The 26116-nt window shown below is 36.7% G+C and overlaps 1 protein-coding gene across 2 annotated transcripts in view; it reads right to left on the bottom strand.

Annotated features, from left to right (window-relative positions):
• The window catches only part of LOC111505570 (Rap GTPase activating protein 1), a 923489-nt gene that overhangs the window by 748425 nt on the left and 148948 nt on the right, over positions 1 to 26116 (bottom strand). The window contains exon 1 of one of the 2 annotated variants that reach the window (XM_074183137.1): positions 13432 to 13763. The exons of the other annotated variant lie outside the window; for it this stretch is intronic. Within the exon in view, the coding sequence (XP_074039238.1) occupies positions 13432 to 13490 (59 nt within the window). The 5' untranslated portion in view covers positions 13491 to 13763. Of the gene's footprint in view, positions 1 to 13431; positions 13764 to 26116 lie in introns of those variants that run through there. 2 annotated transcript variants of the gene reach the window in all.

The raw sequence follows: 26116 nt of genomic DNA, 5'->3' as shown, positions 1-26116 counted from the left end.
GTCAAAATATCATAATAACCTGATATAGCTGGTTATATTACAATTCATTTTTAATTTCGGTATAACTTTAAAAGTTATGATTCGAAACGTTATTATTCATCACATAACTATGACATGACATACCTCACTGGTCAAGTAATGAGGCGATATAAGTATTGTAACAAATTAAAGAATTAACTGTCTTAAACAAATTTATTTCCAATACAATTTCACTAATCACAAATTTATTTATTTACGACATTTAGCAACTAACGCTCAATTTCTTTTCACTATTTGAATTCCTCATTTAACCGCCCGATTCACTTTCTCAACTGCCCTCTTGGCTCGGGAAGCCGGGCTTATATAATGTAACGGTTCTTTCTAGAAATCTGTAGTCGGTTCGGTACTCGACTAGAGTTTTACAGGCGGTTGCCAAATGCATTATTCCGCGGTCATGTGTTTGTTACATGATTTGGCCGGTGTACTGGTCAGGTGCGACTTCAGATTCGTTACATTGCCCCCTTCTTAAACACGTTTCGCCCCGAAACGTTATCTTTGGTGTATGTCGATACCTGCAGGACTCCCCATATCTGCACAGTAAAGTCTTCATGCTCGTTCGTGGAAGATGGTTATCGCACACCAAAATCTTGATGCCGCTCGATCTGAATATCGTTTCCAACATGCTTCTCACAACTCTCCAATCCAGCCTATCGAGCCCCGAGGCTAATTTCTGGATTACCAAGTCCACAAGATTCTGGTCGAGCATCGTGTCTCTCAGTCTGGTGAGACTCCTCCAGACATCTTTATAGGACGGTTTGTCTCGAGAATGCTTTTTGGTCACCAAGTAGAAAATGTTTCTCTGGTCCTTCTTCAACTGTAGCACTTCTCCGACTTCTGGATTCTGTTCACGTAATGTTTGGAGCTAACCGAATTTCTTGTTGAATATCACAGCGAAACCTCGATTCACTTTCTGAACTGCCCTCTTGGGTCGGGAATCCGGGCTTATATTATGTTATTTACAACGGTCCAAAAATGTTCAATCACCATCCTCAAGCTATAAGAACCATAAATGACCTTAGAGCTAATAAGAAAGAGTTGAAAGACTTGCTTTCTGTGAGACCTTATTAGAGCTTAGCAGAATTCTACGATGATAATTTTAATTAAGAAGACTAACTGTAATATCTACGGTATTTTATTGATTTGATTTTATTCAATTCAGTTTTATTGATTTATTTAATTTTATTGAACATGTTCTTATATCCTGAACGTTTGTTATTATTCACATGTCTCTTTCCAGTTCATGTTATCACTTACTTTTAGTGATTTTACTTTTGTGATTTCATGTATATGTTATTTATATTTCGCACGAGGCTTTGTCAATAAGAATTATTCTTCAGACAATAAAGTATATTTGAATTGAATTGAATCTAAAACTCGATCTGATATATATTTCTGTGAAGATCATTATGATATTGAACAAAAATCATGTTATGTGGAGAAAATCAAAATTTTTTATCGACCTATTTGAAGATTTTATTTCAAGATTAAATTAGAAAGAACTTGAACCAAAATATCATGTATTGGATTAAAACGATTTGAACTTTCATTTCAGCTAGTATTATCATGTTATTTGAAAAATTTTGTCCGTTTTGTTGTCATGTGTTTTCATACTCGTAGTTCCATATCTCATTAAATACGTATTTTACTGTATTGTGATACATACTGATAGATAGAGAATTTCATGCTGTTAATTTCTTCCCCAATTTTCCAATTTTTCTCTACGAATTCAAAATGAACCAAACAGGGCTGCATAGTAGTACTAGGTACCCCTATGCGGGCCTGTATTAAACTTGCATTCTTACATTGTCGAGTACATTGTTATTGATGATAATAGTCACGATGTTACTCAATAATATTAGAATATATTTTATAAACGTCTATTACAACAATACTTTAATATATAATTATTGCGAATCGAGTTGTAAATAACTCCAGTTAAATGATGTCACTTTCCAGGATTTTGACGATGAGAAAAATACAAGCAATTATTTAATCTACTCTAAAATTTGGATAAAAGTATGAAAAATCCAGCTTGTTCAATCCACTTTGTTTAATACAGGTTGTTTTAATAGTTTTGTCTGTTTTAATGAGTCTACTTTATTCAATTTACTTATTCAATTTTATCGAAATACACAACATTTTCCAATGGAACACAAGTCGATTTATTCTGTCAGCATGAAATGGCATGCTCGGAATTCGATGAAGTCAGCAAAAGCCGTTTTTGCTTGGCGCATTTTAGAAAGAAAGCAACTTCGACGTTCAATTCGTTTAATTTCGTCGATTTTCTCACAATATGAGTCTGATGCGATGTTTGGCCCGGTTGCAGAAAGTTATAGGGAATCAATCCAGCCGCTGGCCACCATACAGAAATCATGGTCTTTTTGGCAGGGTTCTCGCCTTTGGGGCGTGACGATCCGATCCAAAAAAGGATCGTTTTGGTTGCGCAAAAGCAAATAAGACCAGGCCTCAAAACGTGAAAATTTCTGTCGATCATTGAAATCGCATGGGAGCTAACGCCCAATTCTTCCGCCATTCTACGCTCCATTTGTGATGGGTCATTCTCCACCAGGGTTCTCAAATCCTCGTCCCAGATTAATGTAGGTCCATCACATCAGGGATCATCTTCGAAGCCATAAAATTTCGCAAACCAACGTCAAACAGTGCGTTCATTAATACTACCATCAGGGCCGTAGCGGAAAGAAAAACCAGGGGGGGGATGGAATTCAAATTTTCCCAGCCCCACCGATTGGTGATTATAAAAATGATAATGGGAATTATTCTACTTTGGACCAAGGTCCTTGGTCTTCCACCATATCCAGCATGTATAGGAATATTCAATACAAATGAAAGAAAACACTTAAATAATATTGTGCTTATTATTTTCTACTATTATATTTTCTATCTTCACGGCTCGAAAAAAACAGCGAAAAGTTGGTAATTTTCTAAAATTGTCACTTCAAAATTTGTGGACCATTCAGGAATGTTTTCTTACTTGAGAGAAATTAAACCTTTTTGAAGATTTCAAACGACTCAGAATTCTCTTCAAGTTATGCATGTTGAGAAATCCCAACCTTCTCACGTTTCCTTCCCTTTTCCTATTACCTCTCCTTTTTTTTTCTCTCAATTTTGTTTTTTAAATTTTTATTCATTTTTTTACCATTATTTTTATCTATCTTCATGGCCCAAAATTTCCCAACTTTTCCCAATTTTTCCCCAAGTCAAAAAAGCAGGTGGAGGACTCCACCCATCCCCCCATGGCGACGGCCCTGACTACCATTGCCAAATGCCTGGTTAATGTTTGGGCTGTTTCGACAGCCTGAATGGTTCAAATTGAATTCGTAGAGAAAAATTTACCGAAAATCGCTAAACGACATCATATATAAGCTGAAAAGAAGCAAAAAATTGAAATTTGAAAAAAATGAACAACATCAATGTATAAACACATTCATAACATTCACAAACACAACGAAATTATCTATCGATCAGTACATAACGACACAGTAGAATAAATATTCATTGAGATATGGAGCTATGAAAACACATGACATTAAAAACGAAGAAACTTTTGGAACAACCAATATTAATCTCAGAACTGAGTAGCTTCGAAGTGATCCATATATTTCTGAGAAAAATTAAACAGACTAACTCAATTATTGTATAATATCTCTGTTACGTATACTCAGAATCATTCATTAGAAACCACACTGCTTGTTGATAATCATTAACAGCTGTGTTGTTGCCATGTGAAATCTATCAATTATGCATTTTTCACGCAAATGGAGAATCGTTGTTGAACATGGCGGCATAAATATCCAACGCAATCAATTCTGCAGATGACTCACTTCCAAGGTCGTGAATACAGCATGAAAAAAATAATTACAAGACTTTCTAGGAGAAACAATTTGAAGAATTTCATCGTAATATACCTACTTATTAAGTTATTCAATTTTCGACAGCGTAACTTTAAATTCGCGATAAGCTGAACCAATAAATATTCATGAGATACACTTTTTATATGATTAACGATAATTATCGTGATAATTGTTATTAACAAACTGATTATGAAATCAGTTTCAACTCTCCTGAATACCAGTAGGTGTTTCTGACAGCAAAAATTTTGACATATTTTCGCTGGCTCAGTATGGTTGAAATTCAAAAGATTTTACAAAAAATATAGTTTTGTCGTACTCCAAAGAAAATTTAAAGTAGGTTGACGTAGCACGGAATACACGATGCACAGTGAACTCTCATACGCAACTTAAAGTCTGTTGTCATGTACCCATCCCAGAATTTCAAACATTTCTCACTTATTCTGTGGCCGTTCTCTAGGGCATGTTGAGCGACACTACACTTCTCTGGTCTGCGTTATATTATTACTTCACACGGAGTTAGATCTCTAGTCCACTGGGAGCAGAAAGCTGCGATAAATTGCGAAATCAATTCGTCAAAATTCGCATGACAATGCATGAACGATCCAAACACGTGGATCGGTAGGGGACCGCGTCCACTTAGCACGTATCGTTCGGCAGTTTTCGTCCGACTAGGTGTGAATTGCAAACCGATCCTGTTCTGCTGGGATTTCATTGCGATCTAGTGCGAAAAAAGTTATAATAGTATATTGAAATGTGTCTTTTCTCATTCGAAAATAAGAAAAGTGGTGGCCATCGTCGATTTGAAGATCATGCCACAAAGGGGACTCACCCACATTTCCCGCCTTCGTCGATATCGCCTGTGCCTGATACGATAATGAATCAAAAGTGATAATTCCAAATTCTTCAGCAGAATAAATAAAAAACCCATTCCGATGAACCATCTCAGAGGTGACACACACTGTCCATGGATCTTCTTACTATCCAGGTATTCAATCTTTGTTTGGCAAAGCCTAAAGCAATGTCAATGACAAGTTCAGCCTCATTGCCATTCAGACCAGTATGGCCAGGAATCCAGTCTTTCTATCGAGGAGAGTCGTGTTTGGCAATTTGCTACCAATTTAGACGTGCTCGGTAAGAGCCAAGAGCTTCCAACGCCACTTGACTGTCGGAGAATATTTTTATTGATTTGTGTATGAGGTTGAATTCTTCCAATATTCAATAGCATAAATTTACGCTTGAAATTTAGTCGCATAGGTTCCTAGGCAGATTGATATCTCCGTCCTGGGTCTACGACTGAAAACACCTGCACCAGAACCGGAAGGTGTTTTAGATCCATCTGTGAGCCAACAACTATCCACTCCTAATAATTCCTTCTCCCGTAGGATCCAGTTGTCTCTACTCGGAAAAAGTACTTTATAAGGTAGTTCGTAGTTGACAGTTGAAGGCATAAAGTCAGAGATCATTTCCAGAATGCTGTGACTTCCAGTGTCAACCAACAGTCTGCATTGAATTGATGGGGGTAATTGGCAATGTACACAAGTCTATATGCAGTTCATCTAGCCTCTCTCTCCAGAAGGAGAGAGAGGCTTGATGAGGCTAGAGGAGAGAGGCTAGGTGGAGAGGAGATAGATCTAGAAGGATCCATGGCGGTTGACGGTATGGTACTGATGGCACCACTGTTCGCCAGACAAGCCTGTCTCTGTAAGCCAGAGAGCTTTGCCTGGGCCGTTTTCTGTAAAGCCTTCGGCCACCAGGCAATTGCATCATAAGTGATCATTGGTCCGACAATCATCTCGTAATTCCAATGGATTTGTTTGGAACCTAAAGCTCAAGTTTTACCACAAATCCTTCGACATGTCCATAGAAACAGTCTGGATTTGTGTAAAACTTTTTCCAAGTGAGCATTCCAGGTGAGTTTTATCAAGTACAATGCCTAGATATTTCACCTCAGTTCCAAACGGAATAACCTCACCATTGAGGGAAAGTGGCGTTAGATCGTCCAATTTTTTCCTCCTGGTGAAAGTGATTATCACAGTTTTGCTGGGCTTGATAGACATCTGCTCCCTCAAGCACCTACTGTGAACAACGTCCAACGTGCTTTGGAGGACATTACAAGCTACCCTTTCCGATGAGGAATTTAGGAGCTACCAAAGAAGGAGAGATAGTACCTCATCTTGAAGGCAGCCCCTGGTGACCCTGAACCTAATGGCTTCGCCTTGAAAAGTCGTAGTTGCAGTTCTGTTTACCAGCATGGCATAGATTCGGGAAGAATACTACCACATGTGATGGAATCAGCCTATACTTGATGAAAATCCGTAACGTATTCAAGAAACACTTTATTGTGAGAATTTCAATAGCTTTATCAGGCTTGTCTATACTAGCACTTTCAGATATAGGTATTCCTGACTCACAGTTAACAGATCTTCCACATAAATCAAAATACACCAACGGATAAATCCAAATTTTTGAAAGCCACTTAGAAGTCTGCTTTCAAAACTAATCGTTCCATCCAATAAGTGATGGCCAACCTGAGAAACAGGATGTCGAAAAAAGAAATTAACTAAATAAGCCGTGAGGATTTGATAGAATGTATGTTGGGCAAACTAAGCGAACCTTTTAAAAACGTTTCTAGGAACATGTTTCACATACTCGGTTTCGTAGACCGGGAAAGTCTAAGGTCGTTCACCATGCTTTGGCTACAGAATAGGTGGAAATTGTTTGATATTGTTGATACAGGTACATGACGACGGGCTTTACCTATATATTCTTATTGAAAGATATGGATCGAGAAATGTCTCATTTGAAACAGTACGTTGTTCACCATATCACATAATAAGTAAATATAGAAACCAGGTAAATATTAAATACATAGCAGTTAGTAAATAACATAAAGAGAAGTAAGATATTATCAGAATAGAGGAATCACTATTGAAGAGAATAAAATCAGGGCTATTACTCCGTGGTCGAATGGAACAAACGGCTAATACATGAACGAAGAATTATATAAATTGAGGAAGTCCCTGTATAGTACAGCGATGTTTAGATAGCATTAAGATTTTACCAATTTTATAGTGAACATTTCACTGAATAGGGTTTTCAATAAAAATCATTATTCATACTTTTTTATTATAACTGCTTCATTTTTCTGAATTCAACACTAATTTGATACAATAACTTTACTTAAATATCGATTATTATTTATCAATGTAAAATTGAACGTAAGAAACCACAATTTGTTTCTTATTGGATGAAGAGCGAATAAGAAGTTACAATGTTTGTCGTTATTCCAAGAGGTGTGTACCTCGGTATGTACCAAATGATACCACTGATACAATCAATGCAATACTTTTTACACCCACTTACGCAGTAGCAGTGAGAACTGCAAAGACACGTAGAAAGTGATTTTCCTTTCAAAGGTCAAATTTCTCATCGCCATCACTTACGGATCAACATACCTGCATGAAAAACGAGGACAAAATTATCAATATTTATTAAAAAATCCATTTCCAACTAATTATGCTAATAGTTTGGCTACTCTTAGTTTTTTGCGCTACTCATTATCGTGTTCTCGTTTACAAATACCACAAATTAAACCGACCTAATTGATATAGGAAATGCTCACGGATGAAACAAATTATGAATAACGAACAATCGTTTTCAATTATTTTCACACACTTGAAACACTGAATATTTTTTCAAATAGTTTTACCAGACTCTAAAAGTTTCGACATCTATCACAATTATTTTTCTTAAGTACATATGGAACCAAAGTCATTTTCTGTGGAACAGTTTTTTATTGAACTTCTTTAGAAATTTCATCTTTGCACTATCTGAGAAAAACGAGAAAAAAACGAATTGCGATGAATAAATAAACCACTGAAAAACAACAATCATACCTACAGTGTGTGTCACATAAATCTTATATTGTATATTTGAGATGAAGAAGAAGAGTTAATCAAACACTGTTTCGTGTAATAGTTTTGGATATCAGTTCACTGAGCTTCTTCGAAATATTCCAAAAATAGGATGAGATATATTTTCACCATTCTCAGATTCCGTCAAAAAATATATTATTATATTGGTACATAAGTACTGAGCGATTCAGATGTTATGTCAAAAATAACGCCAAAAAGTTGATGTATTTTCAATTAAACCTCATTCTAACAACTGCCGTTTTGCTATGAAGATATTTTAACAATGTAGCTTTTCAATTATGGAATAATAATTTGACCAAAATCTTTTTTCAATGTTTGCTTGAAGGAAGTATTGAATTTTTTTTCAATACTGGGTGGATCGTAATAAGAAAACATTTTTTTCTTGATCTTCTCAAATAGAATACTGATTTTCTCACTCAAAATATAATTTCTCCTGGAGACACCCTACATTTTGTTTTATAAGAGAGAGGACATTGTTAGATCAAGATCTTCAGATGATGTGGTGCTGCAGGTTTTTCCGGATTTTCCTGCAGCTGAAAAAGCAAATGCGCCACTGGAATCAATGAAGTCGCCCCGGAGCGCCAATTAATTTTTATTGTTGTTTTTATTTTATTTTTATCGTTGTTTTAATAAAATGTTCATCAGTTAAAAAAAATTTCTCCATTCCTTTTCCAAAATATTGGGTTGTAAAGGTGAATATGTACCGGTTCAGAAGTTATATGAAACTAGTTTCAAAAAACTTCATTAAAAATTAAAACGAAATTTCAAAAATAAATTCGAAATAAATTAACATGTTTTGAGGCGATGAAACCTTTCGGAAAGAGGAAAAAAGTTATTTTGGTAAAGGCAGTTTTTGAGGAAACTCAATTTTGATAACGTGAAGAATGGTATTGAACATAAGAAAAAACATAAAAAAATTAAAATCCTTCGGAAAATAATCTACAGAAAATTCACATCAACATATACGTTCAATCACGATCAATGAGATCCATGAAATTCGAGCCTCTAAGTTTCTCTAAATCGCATGTAATATAAAGGAAACTTAGAGGCCCGAATACTGAATACGTTGATCAATCATATATCATAATGAAGTAGCTATTATTCACACAAATGATATGTTGACGATTTCTTCGCTGATGTCTTGTTTATAATGTTGACTTTATAATGAATTTCTTTATCAGTGAAGACAGCTTTACTCTCTTTTCAGAGACAAACACTGAAACAGAATATCATTCATTCCGACAGCCATAAAAAATCGCATCAATCAACAGAATGTCACTTTTCTAAAAGGCAGGAAGTTGAAAGGAAGTTCAAGTGATTACGTGCATTGGAATTTGTAACCTAAAGATAAAAAGCATATTCCGTGAACTTCAAACACTCAACACAATAGAGAAATGTCATTCGATTCGATAAGAGTGTTCAGAGAATATCAAAAATGATATAAACGTTACTTTGGAATTCAGGAGTAGCTAGCTGAAAATAACGGTATATTAACAATGAGAAAATTCACGCAAATATGCAGTTGAATTATAATTTCGAATGACAGAGTCCTTAATGGGGATTCAGATCGGGATTCATAGTGATGTAATATTTTTCATCACCCCTCTTTTCTTATTATAACAAAACCTCTCGTACTGAAATTCCGTACTGAAACGTGAATTGACATATGTGTATATATATGAAATGAACTCTCGCCAGGAGTTTCGTGGTGGCCGTGGTAGTGGACGGACGTGCCGATAACGTTCGTCCACAAAGAAGGTACTCGGATGCCATGTGCTATCGCGGGACTTTTATATATGTTGGTAGCATTGCTTCAAGCAAGACCGCTGCGCCCCCCCCCCCTGACGAAGCTTCTGTCAAATTGACGTCAATTTGGTAGGAGGTGCCTGGACAAATGCGCCCGAGTGGAAAGCAATCTTCTTTAATTTTGAGAGAAAGAGACAGAGAGAAAGGGAACTCTCGCCAGTTTTTTGTTTCAGTCAGATTGAAAGTTTATTTTATAGAAGATATTATTTTGGGATCGCTAGTTTAACATAAAGCTCAGAACCCAGGCAATTTCATTAAGCATGACTCCGAACGTTATAATTTTGGGCTCATTTTAGACTACTATTATCGATTCTCTGTTTATTATTTTTTTGGAACGATAAATAAGTAAATCTGAAATACTCAATGTAAATTATCCCCAATCTTACTTCTGAGCCTGAAGTAAGCACTCAACAGATATTAAATTGAATGCAGAGCAATACATTTTTTAAACAGAACCAACTGACTGAGATAAGATGAGATACGAACCGGGATAGAAATTTAAAATGAGCCAAAACTTTTTAGTGTATTTCTATTTCTGACATACCACTTGAAGAATATTTCCAAAATAAAAATTTCTGGGAAAGAAAGTTTTTGGCTTTCTACTACTCCATCTGATACAAAAAAATGGATGAGAGAAGATTCTCTCATCCATTTTTTTGTATCAGATGGAGTAGTAGAAAGCCAAAAACTTTCTTTCCCAAAAAATTAATCACTCCTAAAAATATAACCCTTTCAAATCAAAAATTTCTGGTTTTACCGTTTCTGCATGAAATAACTACATTTTTGTCATTAACTGATGAGACAGTCTAAAAGTTCTGTATAGTCCAGGATTTTGATTTGATTTTCTAGTTTAACGGTTAGGCTATCAAAAAGTCTAGCAGAACTCATTATTGATTTGAAAAAAAAAAGAAAAATCCACGATATTGGACAATAGAATATTATAAATATACTCCTATCCAAAAGTCCACAAACTGACACAAATAATTAAAACGTAACAATATGACTACTGTTCCAAACAACCTTACTTCTGAATGAATAATGGCTTTCATTTTTTAAACCACTGATAGTGAAATACCCTCGGAACTATCCTATGTTATGATTTTGGATTGAATTCATAATATTCGTCAGCACTTTATTGATTACTAGTACTAGTACAGCGTTATAGAACAGTGCTTTCATAAAATTGTTCTACAGCGCCATCTAGTGGCGAGTTGCAGTAAAATTGATAGCCTGAAAACCTTCTCTATGAAAAATTACTTATACATGTCAAGTTTCATCACGATCGGTCGAGCGATGTAGAAGTTTATCACTTAACAACCAACCAACCAACAAACATCCATTTTTATATATTAGATTAGATTCTGCATGTAACATCCATACTTATAAATGCGAAAGTCACTCACTTAACACTCATTCATCTCTATTTCTCCATACTGGTAAGTACTAGGAAGCTAAAATTTGGTATGCAGAATGCCATCATCGTCACTTCTTCCAGGTTTGGAGACCAGCTCCCCTGATCATTGGTCTTGAGAGGGACCAATGGGTACACAACTGATAGATGACGGCATGAAGTCCTAAGACATCAGTGCCGCCCTTCACGGGATACCCCTACCTGGCTGGGGTGGGGTGGATGAAAAAGTTTTTCGTTCGTTAACGGGGGACATGAGGGCCTCATTCGACAGAGTGTCGGGGCCTTCTATATCGGGAGGGGTCGTCTACAGCATAATCTGTGGCTTCCCTAACTAACGGGTTTTCATGAGTTTCCGTTTTTTCGAAAACTCTCTCATTCCTCGACTGAATGGACTGCCGAATGGAAGGCAGCTGCTAATCTCTGCGGATGGCTTCATTCCGCACAAACCAAGGAGCATTCACAATCATCCTGATTAACTTATTTTGCAACCTTTCCAAAATGGAAATGTTGGACGGAGCCGCTTGTCCCCAGACGCCTGAAGCGTACATGATGACAGGCTTGAACATCGTGTTGTAGATCGTAATTTTGTTCTTTAAACTCATTTTGGATTTTCTATTGATCAGAGGGTACAGACTGGCTATCCGACCCTCGATCTTAGATTTAACGTACATAATGTGCGGGTTCCAAGTGAGCCTACGGTCTATTAAAAGGCCGAGGTACTTTACCCGCGCTTGCCAGTCAAGCTCCCTTCCAGAGATTCTCACTTTTCTGGCCGGAGAAGATAGTAATCTTCCCATGGTTATCGCCTGAGTCTTTTCCCGGTTTACTCGGATCTTCCAATCGAGATTTGGTATGCAGGTGCTTCTGAGGTCTTATATACTCACCAAGGACGGATTTTGAAATAGTTCAGTGGTAGCGTCTACATATGAAAATTACCTATTCATCACTGTTTCTCCGTACCGCTATATTTTCAAAGGCTGAAATTTTGTATGTAGGTTTGTTTTATGTTATAGATCTGCAGTAAAAAAGGGTTTTTAATTTTTCCAACTGGGGACCCCCTCTGGAGATAAAAGGGGTGCGTTTACATATGAAAATTACCTATTCATCACTGTTTCTCCGTACCGCTATATTTTCAGAGGCTGAAATTTTTTATGTAGGTTCGTTTTATGTTGTAGATGGGCATTAAGAAATAATTTTTAAATTTTCCAACTAGGGAACCCCCCGCCCTCGTGGGGATAAAAGAGGAGCGTTCACATATGAAAATAAATTACCTATTCATCACTGCTTCTCCGTACCGCTATATTTTTAGAGGCTGAAATTCTGTATGCAGATTAGTTTTACGTTGTAGATGTGCAACAAGAAAGGATTTTTTCAAATACCAATTGGGGCCTCAGCCGCGGCAAATCTACGAATTTAAAATAGTAGGTGACGACAAATACCAACCGCTTTTTTCTGAAATGTCACTAGTATCTAACCCACAAGTATAAGAGTGTCACCAGGAGAAGCATTCGTTTTTAAATTAAGTTTTTTATAAGAAAAAATGTTGATTATTGAAGTGAAAAAAGTAGGAATACGGTGTAAAGGTGACCTAGTGAATAAATGCTTGTGTTTTTAAATAGTTTATTTGGTGAAAAAGAAGGCTGAAAAGTTGCCCTTTTCAGAACTTTGAAGGGCCGTAACTTTTTAAATAAGGGAGAGCGCCGCTTTTTTCTTTCGGATTCGTAATCTACGCATTAAAATACGTAAGTACAGTTAAAATTTTTTTCAAAATCGCCGGGTGTCCACAAAACGAAAATTTACCTTTGAGGTATGGCAACATCGCCCAGTAATACGAATCACCACGTCCTAATGTACTCAATAGATTTACTACTTCGTTCCAGAGAATTTTATGAAATTCCACGCGGAAAATATAGGTCACTAGGACACATCAATGCATATTTTCTAGATTCTGAAGTGGATCCATACATGCAAAAATTATGAAGTTCATCTCCAACAATTTCTCAGGCTGGCTTATTTTGAAAAAAGAGTCTGTATGACGTTTTTATACTCATACTCACATTCTCGTTAACCACCTTTTTGATAATCCAATGTTACATTAATTCCCGATGAAAACAGGATAGAAAATAATTAAAAATCAAAGTACTAATTGAACGAAGCATTTTCAATCCACTTTTCAAAGAGTTTATTTTATTCAGGAAGTCATATAAGACCCATCCGAAATTGTTTTGAATGGAATTTGAAATATACTTATAAAACTGCGTAATTAACAAGTCTTGGTAGAAGTCACAGGAAAATGCTGTTAGGTTATTCCGCTTTTTTCCTCAAAAAAGTATCTTCTCTTAGAACTCTGCATTCAGCACCCACTTACCGTGAATTCTCTGTATCCTCGTTCGTGACCAGCTGTTCCAGCATCTGAATCTTCAACATGATTTCAAAATAAACAGAAAATTAATCCAGTGAAAAAAGCGAAGCAAATTCACATAGTAGCAAAACAACAACCAACTACAACACTACATAAACAATTCAAGCACAAAACATTCAATATCAATCTAATAGTAATAGAAGAACGACCGCAAAGCCGAAACAAAAACCAAATAGCGAAAAAACGACAAACAATACTCTACAAACCGATTACCGCAAGATTCGTATGCACGCGTGTGACGATCTGTCAAAAGCTGAATTTCACAGCCACCTACATACGATCGCAACGAACAACTGTACCGCGGCCAAGTCGGATCTCTGGCTACAAGTTGAAGCGACCGCCCGTGGCTAGAAGAACATGACACCGAGTCAGCCGACTCAGCCAGGGATAACCCGTTATCGCACGACGTTCGGGACAAAATAAACAGAGCGACCGTCATGTTCCAGGAGGCGCGACATCGATTTGTCGTCCCGATAAAACGATCTTTCAATCATTCCTGGCCTTCTTCGTTTTTCATGCACAGTTATACCGGCCGCTCGCAAGGATGGGTCGATCGTCGTCGATTATACAGAGTGAGTAATTAGATGCGAACCACGTGCGATATGGACAATGCGCCAGATTTTTTGGTCTGTCGAGCTGGACGTGAGCTGACTGATGAAAAGGGGAAATTTGCGTGAAACGAAACGATGACATATTTCAATTGGTCGATTGAGTAATCTGAAAAGAAAATCGCGGGTCAAGCCGGTCGTAGACCTCAAAATAATAGGATATATCGAAAGAAAGTAAGAAATTTGCATTCACAGATTCAATAAATTTTCACGATGAGATATATCTATAAACAAACCTTTTACGACGATTCATAATGCTAATTTGAAAAATATGTTTGTTTTTATGGATTAAAAGGAGAATATTTTCAGAAAACAGATTTTTTGTTTTCTACTTATCCATCTAATTTCCTTTTGAAAATCCACTTTTGGTTCTCTTTGGGTCTTCTTCTTTCAGTTTATAGGTGTTTTTCGACCTGTCTTTTTGAATGCCATCTTTTCAATTGGTTCTTGCTTCTCTATCAAATTTGAATGACACCAAAATATCATTAGTATCGTGGAACTCATAACTAACTCAAAATTAATTTATTACAAGCACTTTGAACATCGGATTTTTTGTGGTAAAAATTGTTCCTTTATTTTGCTATTTGCTGTCTGATTTATCATTTCTTCCTGGAATACGGGAGTTCCCCTTTTCTATTCTGGATGGATACTGAGTATTGTTTTGCTAAAGCGCTTGAATACTTTGTGATGCGTAATAAGCCATCAAAGGACAATCCACCATTGATATTAATGGACAATCACAGCTCTCATGTGAGTCTCAGAGTGGTTGAATTTGCCAGACAGAACTCAATCATTATAGTTACATTCCCACCGCACTGCAGTCATAAACTGCAACCACTCGATGTCATAGTATATGGGCCTTTTAAAACTAGATACCGCATAGCCATGAATGCTACCCCTAGCAAAACAGAATATAATACAAGGATTGAAAACAGGAATTTATCCCTTAAACTCGAATATATTTAGGAAGGTAGAATGTGTGTCTTCATAAGTGACTGATAGACCTGATCAACAATCAAACGATGATAATGAGTTGACCTTGGACAAGGAAAATATTTAAACTAACTTAATATCAACTCATCTGCCTTCTACAGCACTGATTGAAGCTCGCGAAGAAAATGAGATTGCAACAGGCCGGAATGTGAGATCATCTTCCCGTGTAACCTCTACCCCTACGGTTGCGAATCCAAGGCAACAAGTTGTATCACCTTCGAGATACCTTCGTCGTATAATTGCCTTGTCACGGTAATGTGTGGCTCTGCCGTGATTGACCTTCTTTCCTTAGCTTTTATGGACAGATTAAACTTAAAAACTAAAAACTTCAAAACTAAACTAAAAAACTTCAACTGACCTCCCTGTAAATTTAGGTGAGGGGCGAGTCTACAAAGAAGATGGATGTCGAGTTTAAGACATCAACTGACCTCCCTGTAAATTTAGTTCAGGAGCGAGTCTACAGAGGAGATGGATGTCGAGTTTGAAACATCAACTGATCATCCTGTCTACAGAGGAGATGGATGTCGAGTTTAAAACATCAACTGACCTCCCTGTAAATTTAGTTCAGGAGTTGATGGATGTCGAGTTTACGACTCCAATTGAACTTCCCGTAAATTTATATTAAGAGCGAGTCTACAGAGGAGATGGATGTCGAGTTCACGACTCCAACTGACCTCCCTGTAAATTCAGTTCAGGAGCGACTCTACAGAGGAGGAGGATGTAGAGTTTACGACTCCCATTGACCTCCCTGTAAATTTAGTTCAGGAGCAAGTCTACAGAGGAGATGGATGTCGAGTTCACGTCTCCAACTGACCTCCCTGTAAATTTAGTTTAGAAGTGAGAGCTTCCCAACTCTTCAACTCCTGATCCAATCACTGAACCTAAAGAAAAAAGGTTTGGTGGTGCAGCCAGGAAACAACTGAGTCGTCTTCTCAAGAGCGATGTACCTTATAAAACCGCCATGCACCAAATTCTTGAGCGGCGTACGCAGAATCTTTCTCAGGTGGAGGAACACCCCCTCCGCGAGCATATTAGCAAACGTTTGCCCTCAAGTGATGATTCACCAAAACCAGAGGCGAAAAAGCCCTGCACGGTTGAATCTAAGGCATGATCAAGTGTGGCTGACAGGCAAAAACCCTCATATGGGAAGGTTGTCGCGTGTATCAAGGCGGGAATCTTGCACCTTGACTATCCGACTATCTCATTAACAATGAAACACCAGAGCATATACTTTGTGCCTGCCCCGCTGGGGACCTCATCAGGTTTTTAGAGTTTGGCAGAGCCGTACTCTCACCATCTGACCTGAAAGACCAATCACCATACAAACTAATCGACTTCGTCGAGAAGCTGGATTTATTTGGTTGAGTGCGAATAAGTGTGAGCCACAATAAACCCTTGCGGGTTGTGGTGGAGGGTCGAATGACCCACTCACTTTGGACCTAACCTAACCTAACTCTTAGTCAGAAAACTGTTTACAAGTAGTACAAGCTTTCCAATCGTTCGTTTTTGGCCGAAAACAACAGATTTGGTCCCCTGCGACTTTTTCCTGTTCCCAAGATTGAAAACACATGAAAGGACGGTGTTCTGCGACGATTGAGGAGAAAAAACCAATTCGCTGAGACAGTTCAAGGACATACCAAAAAGTGCATATCAAGCATTGGAAAAAAGGCTGGCACAAGCGTATTTATTATATCTGAGGAGGACTACTTTGAAGGGGCCAACATAGAAAAATGAAAATTCAACTTGTTTTTTGAACAGGCATCATATAGCGAAACACGTTTTTTTGGAAATTGTACAGTGAAAATTACACAATAAAATGTTACTTCAATAAGTTATGCATTTTCTTTCAGTATCGGTATTTCATTTCATTGACAGACAATGATCTCAGTACAAAGGCCCCTATAAATAACTAGAAAACTTTTGCACTCAATGAGGGTTTCCTGCATGTACACACTTTCTTTGTTCCGAACGAATAGACATTGCCGATTCGTTTTCACTTTTCGATAACTATTGATATCGTCAACTGCATTATTTGAATACTCTCCGGGACATTGTACCTACGGAACTAAATCATTTAAATAGCTAATGTGGAATTCCTCATTGTTCTGTAAGTTAACGTTATTGTTCTATTATTTAAGCCTTCAAATTATGCAGCCGAGTAGGTATATTTGCTTGTTATTCAAACGGGCTATTATTTATTCAAATGCAATCTGTCCATATTTTTACGGAGGATATGAAGAATTTACAAAGTGGACTAGCTATACCGGGTGACGAAAATTGAATTGCTCACTATCGCTATCTCGCTAACGGTAGAAGATACGGTTTGGTTAAATTGAACAGACAATGTACTTTTTACAATGCAATGGAATTTATAAATCCAGACTATCAAAATAATCGAGGAAAATTGAAATCGTCAATTTCGATGATTTGGTATCTTTATTACTATAGAAACACATTCTATTTTTAATACGACGTTTTTTTCTCAGGGCCACCTTCATACATTTTTTTCCAATACGGACCTGAATTTTTCAACACATTATGAATCCTGCATTTACATATGTACCACTTATAACTTCTTTTCGACGTTTCACTCCAAAAAATATCATCATAACTAAGTTGACTATCCCTGACCGGGTTACGTCAAAAGGTTGCCTTTTGACGTGGATATTTTATGCTTCTGATAAAAAAGTGAATCATACTAAAAACCTACACAACGAATACAACCTGACACAGAAAAGTTTAAAAAACTGTTTTAGGGTTAATAAATCCCAATAATTGTTTTTAAAGCACACAAAAAAAAGTAACACCTAATAAGGGTAACTCACATAGGAAATTTAGAGTGAATGTTGAAAATGTGCGCCATTTTGCTCCATGCAACAATAAAGATTTTGTTCGAATTTTGCTCTCACATTATTCAACATCTCAGGACTTATAGCTCGCATTCATCAATAAATCTACGACGTAATTCATCCAAATTGGCTGGCAGTGTAGCATAAACTTTAGACTTTAAATATCTCCACTAAAAATAGTCCAGTAGTGTTAAATCTGGTGATTGTGCTGGCCATTCAATTGGACCTCTTCTGCCAATTCATTGTCCTTCAAAATGATTATTCAAAAAATTTCGAACCTGTTGGGCATAACGGGGTGGTGCACCGTCTTGAAAATGGATAAATTCATCTTGACATCTTGGATCCTGTTCAATTATTTCAACTATACAAGGTTGTATTGCCTCTTCAAGAAGTTGTAAATAAGAATCACCGGTTAAATTTCCATCAATGAAAAATGGACCTCGAATATGATTCCCTAATATTCCGGCCCAGACATTCAACTTTTGGGGATGTTGGCTATATATTTCTGCGTATTGTCTTGGGTTTTCATCCGACCAATAACGGCAATTGTGACGGTTCACGCAACCATTTAAATAAAATGAGCTTTCGTCCGAAAAACAGATGTTATAAAGCAGCTCGGGATTTTGCATTAATCTCTCGCTCATGCCCTCACAAAACTCCTGTCTTCGGTCAAAATCATCCTCATTGAGTTCATGAAGTTTAATTTTGTAAGGATGGAATTTGTGGTTTTTAAGGATTCTCCATGCGCTCATATGGCTTATTCCGGCTATTGCTGATAAACCTCTGGTACTTAACCTGGGATTGGCAATGACTTGACCAATCACCCCAATCGCATTATTGTCATTCACTACCCTTCTCTGAACATTTCTTTTCTTATTTAAAACCAAACCTGTCTCCCTGAATTTTGTGACCAAATCCAGAACGTGATTTCTGCTTAGGTGTTTACCAGCGTTTTGCTCGTTAACTAAAATTGATGATGATAATGAAAACTGGAAGAAGAGGAGTGGGTATTCATTTCAAAAAAGGGATTTTATTTAACAAAAAACTGATAAGAAGAACTGCTCAATTTTTTTTTTTTTTCATTTAGGAATACAAGTTACCGAGTGGTCTGTCTAATGTATTATTAACATGGAAATTTTAACCTCAAATTATCTCGAAAACTAATCGTTAAAAACTTTTCTTTCAACTTTCAGAGTTGTAAAGGTATTCGAAAGACCTTTAAAACAAGATGCCACTCGACCTACTTTCCCTATCTGAATAAGGGTCGTCGGACGCACCCCTCCGAGGGGGTGCGTACTACAAAAAATCTGATTAGTCTGAAAGGTGTCCACCTCTAATTAGAAATCGAAGTGTCCGAGTTTTTTTTAAAAATCTTACTTTTTATATTAAAAAACGGCTCTGTTAAGTTTTCGTTGTTACACACTGTATAAACTATTGTTACTAATTCCACGCAGATGATTTCAAACCTAAATTGCACAAAAATATAATCATCACGACCCGTAGGTTGGGCTACCTATCGGGCGCGTTTCCAACTGGTGGATAGGGGAACGGCCAGGGGACTGGGAGCCCTGTCCTGGAAGCCAATGTAGCCTTACGGATGGGGTCGCCGGACTCCTGGTCAGTGGCAGAAATAAGTAGGGTGAGGGGAACCAAAACTCCCCAAAAGCCTTTGCGAAACATGCCACCGTGGACCAGCCTACCCAAAGGTGTAAAGAATCGTACCGACAGCTGAATGGCCGCAGAGTGATATGCAGTTATGAACGATCTCCTTGGGTATCCGGGCGAAACATTGTAATCAGCCTTCCTCTGGTAATGCGGAGCTCTGCCAGAGTGACCAACTCTTCCCCTGCTACTCGTGGGAACACACATGAATGAAACAAATACAAAAACAGACACAGAAAAAACAAAAACCAATCAGCAATCAGAAATGCTCACCTCAATCTATAGCGATGGCTGGGGATGAACAGAAATGTCCACCCCAATTTACCGCTCGGAATCTGGCTGGACATGGCCAGATCACCTCGTGATACAATACAAAGGCCAAGGCGTATTTGCGGCACAAATACAGATAATCATCACAACTTACATGAAAATTTTTCCTCATGAAGTGATGAAAGTGGATCAGCCGATTTTACTTTGGGTCTTTCTCCTGAACCTAAGCCCTTTCATCGAAAGTTTAGTAAATAAGTCAAAAACCTTGGGTTCTCTGAAAAGCATTTGAGATTTTAACCCAGGATCAGGAGAGAGAGAGAAAGAGAGACTTAGTTCCATTCTTCTCTGCAGATGATGACTTTGTTGATTGCTCACATAATCCTGATTACGTAACTGCAATGTGTTAGGAGTATGATTCGAATGAAAAACATTCATCTATAGATTTGTCTAACCCCAGCCTGAACTGGGCATTATTTAGATATTAAATTGGGTTGGCAGCCAATTGCACGTCCAACTGAGGTTGAAGAAGAATATTGTCAGTTTTTTCTAGGACAACAAGGAAGATAAAGAAAATATCCATTTGGTCCACTAAAGCTGAGTCTAAACACTGGACTAGGAAAGACTGGCCTCCTAGTTTCGATAAAAGTTGATGAACCGTTTATTTCTAGGAATAACACAGAATTCCACAGCCTACTAGGGCTGATTAAGAAATTTGTGAAAAGTATAAATGAAGATGATGATTGTTTTCAGTCAGATACATATATAAACAGTTCAAAAGTGTATGTACTAGAGAAGAAAGTAGACATTTTCATGGCCTTCAAGTAAGGAATACTCGGACTACGTGCAAAAATGTTTTCACAGTTCCAGCAGCTTGTTTTAGGCATTAATTTGCACTTCATTCACATCGAGTTAGATGATCTACTTGAAAATCTGGCTGAGGGCAGTTCCATCAAGATATTCGTGTCATAGAAGAGAGGTACTAGGATCATTGAGGTGCCCATATGATGGAATAATACTACTGGAAAATTGAAAACAAACAGCACGAAGTAAAAAAATCATTCATAAAAAATTCAAAGAGGAGTTGATGCACTATATTTTGAATGAGAAATTGAGACATTTCCATCAGAATGGCTTTTTGATAACTCGGTGAAAGGTGTTTTAATCAAATCGTTCGCAGAAGTTATCAAGAAATTATGGTCAGAAGATTCATCTGATAGAGTAATTAACTCAGTCTACTTCAAAAATCGGATTCAAAGATTTGCCCCTCGATACATGGGCTCTGCCCATCAAGACGCCCACGAATTCCTTCGATATCTTTTAGAAGGTTTACATGAGGACCTCAAGAAAATTACTGAGAAACCTGAACCGATCTTAACTGAGATTGACGAAAAATTGAGCGATAACGGAAAAGCACAAGAGTCCTGGCAGAGATATTTGAATATGAACAACTCCAAGATTGTAGACTATTTCGTTGGTCAATTAAAATCCACTATGAAGTGCATACACTGTGGACACTCATCAGTAACCTTTGATCCTTTCTGGGATTTGTCCCTTCCCATACCACAAAGATCTGGCCAAGTGAGTTTGTCACATTGCTTGGATTCTTTCACAAGAGAGGAAACTTTGGATGGAGATGAAAAACCAATGTGTTCGAGGTGCAAGCAAAGGAGAAAATGTACAAAGTCCTTATCAATCTATAAGTTTCCCCGTATTTTAGTAATTCATTTGAAAAGATTCTCTCCGACGGAAAGGTTCAGAGGCAAATTGAATGTTTCCATTGACTTTTTTTCAGATGTATTAGATATGAGCAGTTATGCAGCAGACAATGTGGCTCCTTGTCGTTATAATCTACATGCACTTTCAAATCACATTGGGACTACTTACAACGGACATTACACTGTATATTGCAGACACTCATATAGTGGCACGAGGCATGAATATACAACGATTCACACGTGTTCCCAATTTCACCCAAAATCACTTGTGAGCAATGAGGCATATGTCCTCTTTTATGAACAGAAGGGAACGAAGCAGCACCTTTGATGTGATTTTTTTCTTCTTTCCTTTTTTTATAATCTTAGTTCTTTCAATTGATTTGTATTTCATGATTGTTCCAAATTTCATTATTTATTGTTCAAAATTGAAAATAAAAAACTCGCAAATTGAATTCAAATTAAAAAATATGCGATGTCGAAAAACAATGATGCTGTACAAAAAATAATTATATAATATCGTCAAACGACATACTAAGTCGTTGAAGCAACCCCAGGCTTTGGTTTCACCGGCATATATCAAATATTGCATAATAATTGAACCGTGAAAAAGGTTGGTTCTGTGTGTGTGTCTCATGAAATCTGACAAAATAATCAAAATGATGTTCGGGTCGATTGGTGCAAACAAGTGCTTGAGAAATACAAGGACGACGCTTTAAAGGATCTGTGTAAGATTATTGAATCATGTGTACGAGCCGCAAACTAAAAAAAGTTAACTGTAAAATTGTTTTTAGATCAGCCAAATCCAACTGAATTTGTCATATATCAACAGTGCCTTCATTGCCTGGGAATGGTCAATTCTGCATGAGAAAAAAAAACAATGAGAGCGCTAAAATGTTTTCCAGAAATGTTTATATCAAACGGTAAACATCTGATCTGCACTGCTGAATGTGAAAAATATGTGATTTGCTATTTTTCGATTGATTTGATTAACTGTGAACTTCTGATAGTAGTCTTTTTGATAATATTTTTATAGACGCCAGCAATATGTAAAAAAAATACTTTGGTAAATGTCAAAGATAGCTGACAGGACTTTGTTTTACCGTTTGACTTCGTTCTAATATTTCCGATAGAGGTTATGTATGGATGATGATTTTTCTCACATACTAACTGTGAAAATCAGCTTTTTTTAACCAAAGGCACGTATAATATTCTTTGGAGAGATTCTTATCCGAATCCTTATCACCTTATCACAAAGTGCTAAGTGAAACTGTCAAGTAAAATGCAGGGCAGGTATGAATCACAGCCATTATGATAGTTTCAACAAATAATGTACTAAAGTCAAATACAAGAATGAAAGTTAATAAAAACGAAAAAATTATAATTATTCTTTGTCTTTCATTTCATCCTTAGTAAAAATTCAGTTATGAAAAGCGGTACTTCAATCCACCACAAGAAAATATGTACCGAAATTCTCAAATACAAGTGAGATTTTCAGAACTCGGGGAGTCTGCAGCCTGAGAACCCTTCGATACATTTTGAATATTGATGTCAAACCTTCAACGCAGCTGACATCATCGTTTCCAAACTGTTGTCAGTACAGTCAGATAATTATGAAATTTCTTTCTTTTCATCATTAGTTCCACTTTCATGCTTGATTTCAAGTTCTGAAATCTTACCCGGTTTAAATATATAGTACGTGAAACTAATAGAATTGAACACGGTCATTCAATATACAGTGTGATCAAACTCAGATCGGCACTATTGCTAACTTGTTTATTCCGCTGATTAACGTGATGCAAACAGAAAAATAATTGAATATCTCGTTTCCGATTTATTTGAAGAGATGTATTTTTTAATGAGTCATCCTGTATATTTCTATCTCAACAGATTGCCGACTCTTTTCGAGTTCAAAATACTGCCCCTTTTTTTCACTAATCCTGGTTAAACTAAATCTTTGGAGCGATTGTAATTTTAGAGACCGAGGCATTTGTATAATAGCAAAAATCATCATTACTGAAGTAATGAGATTCTTATGTGAAACATTCTTGTAATCTACAGGTACGTTTCAGCGGACTCATTGGGCCAGCTTTTTTCACAATGTTACTTTAACAGGTAAGCCTTATCTGGAGTTTCTTAGAACCATATTGGAACAGTTTTTTGAAAATCTCAATCCAGCTGATCGCCAAAGAGTTTTTTTTTACAATACTCGTAACGGTAATAATGTTTCAGCTGATCTTTTCAATGATCTTTGCCACCAGAGAATCAGGTCGTTGGCCTAGCCGTTCTCCGGACTTTACACCCATTTATTTTCATTTCTGGAGATTTTTAAAGGACGAAATTATGAAAATCACACAATAGTATCGATGACCTCCAGATAGCGATAACGCTTTAGGCTTTGCCGAACAAAGATTACACACCTGGATGGCAAGAAGATTTATGAACTTTTGCGTTTATTGACTCTACGAAGTTTGATACCAAACAGTTGTTGGTCTACAGTAGGAATGAACTATACGATATCAACAGGCCTTCTTACACTTCACTGTCATTTGAATCATCATATGCAGAGACTGGGACTGTCGGAAGACAGTGTGTGTCGTCTCTGTTCGGAAAATGATGAAACAGCAGAGCACATGCTTTGTGCCTGCCCCGCTGGGGACCGAATCAGGTTCTTACAGTTCGGCAGAGCCGTACTCTTACCATCTGACCTGAAAGACCACATACCATACAAACTAATCGGCTTCGTTAAGAAGCTAGGTTTATTTGGCCGAGTGTGAATATGAGCCACAATAAAGCCTTGCGGGTTGCGGTGTAGAGTCGAATAGACCCACTCATTTTAGACCTAACCTAACCGTTTCAAAAGCTAGAAAAAAATTTAAAGTAGCTATGCTCAAAATGTAATGAGCCAGGAGGAGATGTTTTCGAACATTTAATTTGTTGCAACCGATATGTATCATTTTGTTTTAATTATCATGTCATAATTATCATTAAATATCATGGTAAACTTTATGAGAAGTGAAAAAGGTGCATTACTTCGTTATTTTTGGTTTTAATTCAGAAAAGAGTTGGCAATCGATTAGGATAGAAATATACAGGGTGTCTCATTTAGTTTTTTTAATGAATAAAAATCGAGATATCCAATTATTTATATGTTAGCACCATGTTAATCATCGAAAAAACACTACTTGTTCACTATTTAATTGAACTCCTATGTTCGACAATAAAGACGTTAGCAATAGTGCCAACTTGAGTTTGGATCACACTGTATTTTTGTTTGACAACTTTGCGCGTTATTGTCAGACAAAAAGTCACAGTCTGAAATCAATTTATTCTCTTCAAAAGAGTCGGTCGAGTGATTCCAAAACAACAACATCAAACAAACTTCACGAGTTAATCTTCAGGATAAAGTTATTCTCGGTAATTCAGTCCTAGTCGTCTTTTCCGTTATAGAAAGTATCATGGAAAGTATCGTAACATCTTAAGAGTGACTAAGCATAATTGGTATTTGTAATTTGGAAAGAACATCTTGTCATCTTGTTCGGTTAATTTATCGTTTTGTTTGTCTCGGAGTTTTGTAGTTTTTATTAGTTTCCATAACGTGGTAATTGCTGCTGAAGCCTAGAATTGTCTCGTAAAAATCATACCCATTGACTAGCAAATGTACAGTGTGATCATTTAAGTATGCATTAGATGAGATTTTTTTATAAAAGGCTTCATTCGATATTTGATATTGACATAAATTTCACTTCCATCGAGATGAAATTTAGCCAAAAAATATAATAGTTCAGTGGTTCGAATTATCTGTCAAGTTGTATTGTCCAAAAGTTGAGTTATTTCTCAAAATATGGAAAAAGTTGCTATGGATTATTTTTAAATACAATTTTTAGCTCATATGTAAAATTTCAATTCTAAAAAACCAGTTTGATTCTACGTCCATTTTCATAAGTTGCACCAAATAGATCTCAACACAACTTACATGAAACTATTTAGTTCTGATGATAAAACTATCATCAGAACTAAACTGGTATAAACATACCAGGTAGGTACATTTTTTCAATTGGTGCCATATTGAATGTTAATTTCTCTACAAAATCCAAATAATGTTTTCAAAATTTGGATTCTTGGTCTTTTTCTTCCTGACGACAAGGATAATCTCTATAAAACACCAGCGTATCTGAGAGGGAGAGAGACAATTTCCAGTTTTCCGTTACTGTTAGTTATCAACAAGTTTCTGACGTGTGAAGTACTTGTGACTGTTAAGCATGTTCTGGTACAGTACCCGCTCTTCACAGTTGAGAGACTGAACAATAAAATTCCCTCCGGCCTGAGTGAAATTTTCCAAAATACCAATACCAACAATATTATTGAGTTTCTTAAAGAATGTAACATTTTATTTAAACTGTAATGTAAACAACTGCATATTTTAGATATATATTTTATATGTTTGCCGCTAATAGCTACGGCTGATGCGATTTTTTCTAAATAAAAAAAAATGAAAAAAAGTTTATGAATTGCATAAATGATATTTTCACGAGTA

The sequence above is a fragment of the Leptinotarsa decemlineata genome, unplaced genomic scaffold (assembly GCF_025532065.1).
Source record: "Leptinotarsa decemlineata unplaced genomic scaffold, Ldec_3_MD MMD2_P_RNA_scaffold_2, whole genome shotgun sequence".
NCBI lineage: Eukaryota > Metazoa > Arthropoda > Insecta > Coleoptera > Chrysomelidae > Leptinotarsa > Leptinotarsa decemlineata.
The sequence above is the reverse complement of the archived record's forward strand: the minus strand, read 5'-3'. Positions and strand labels throughout refer to the sequence as shown.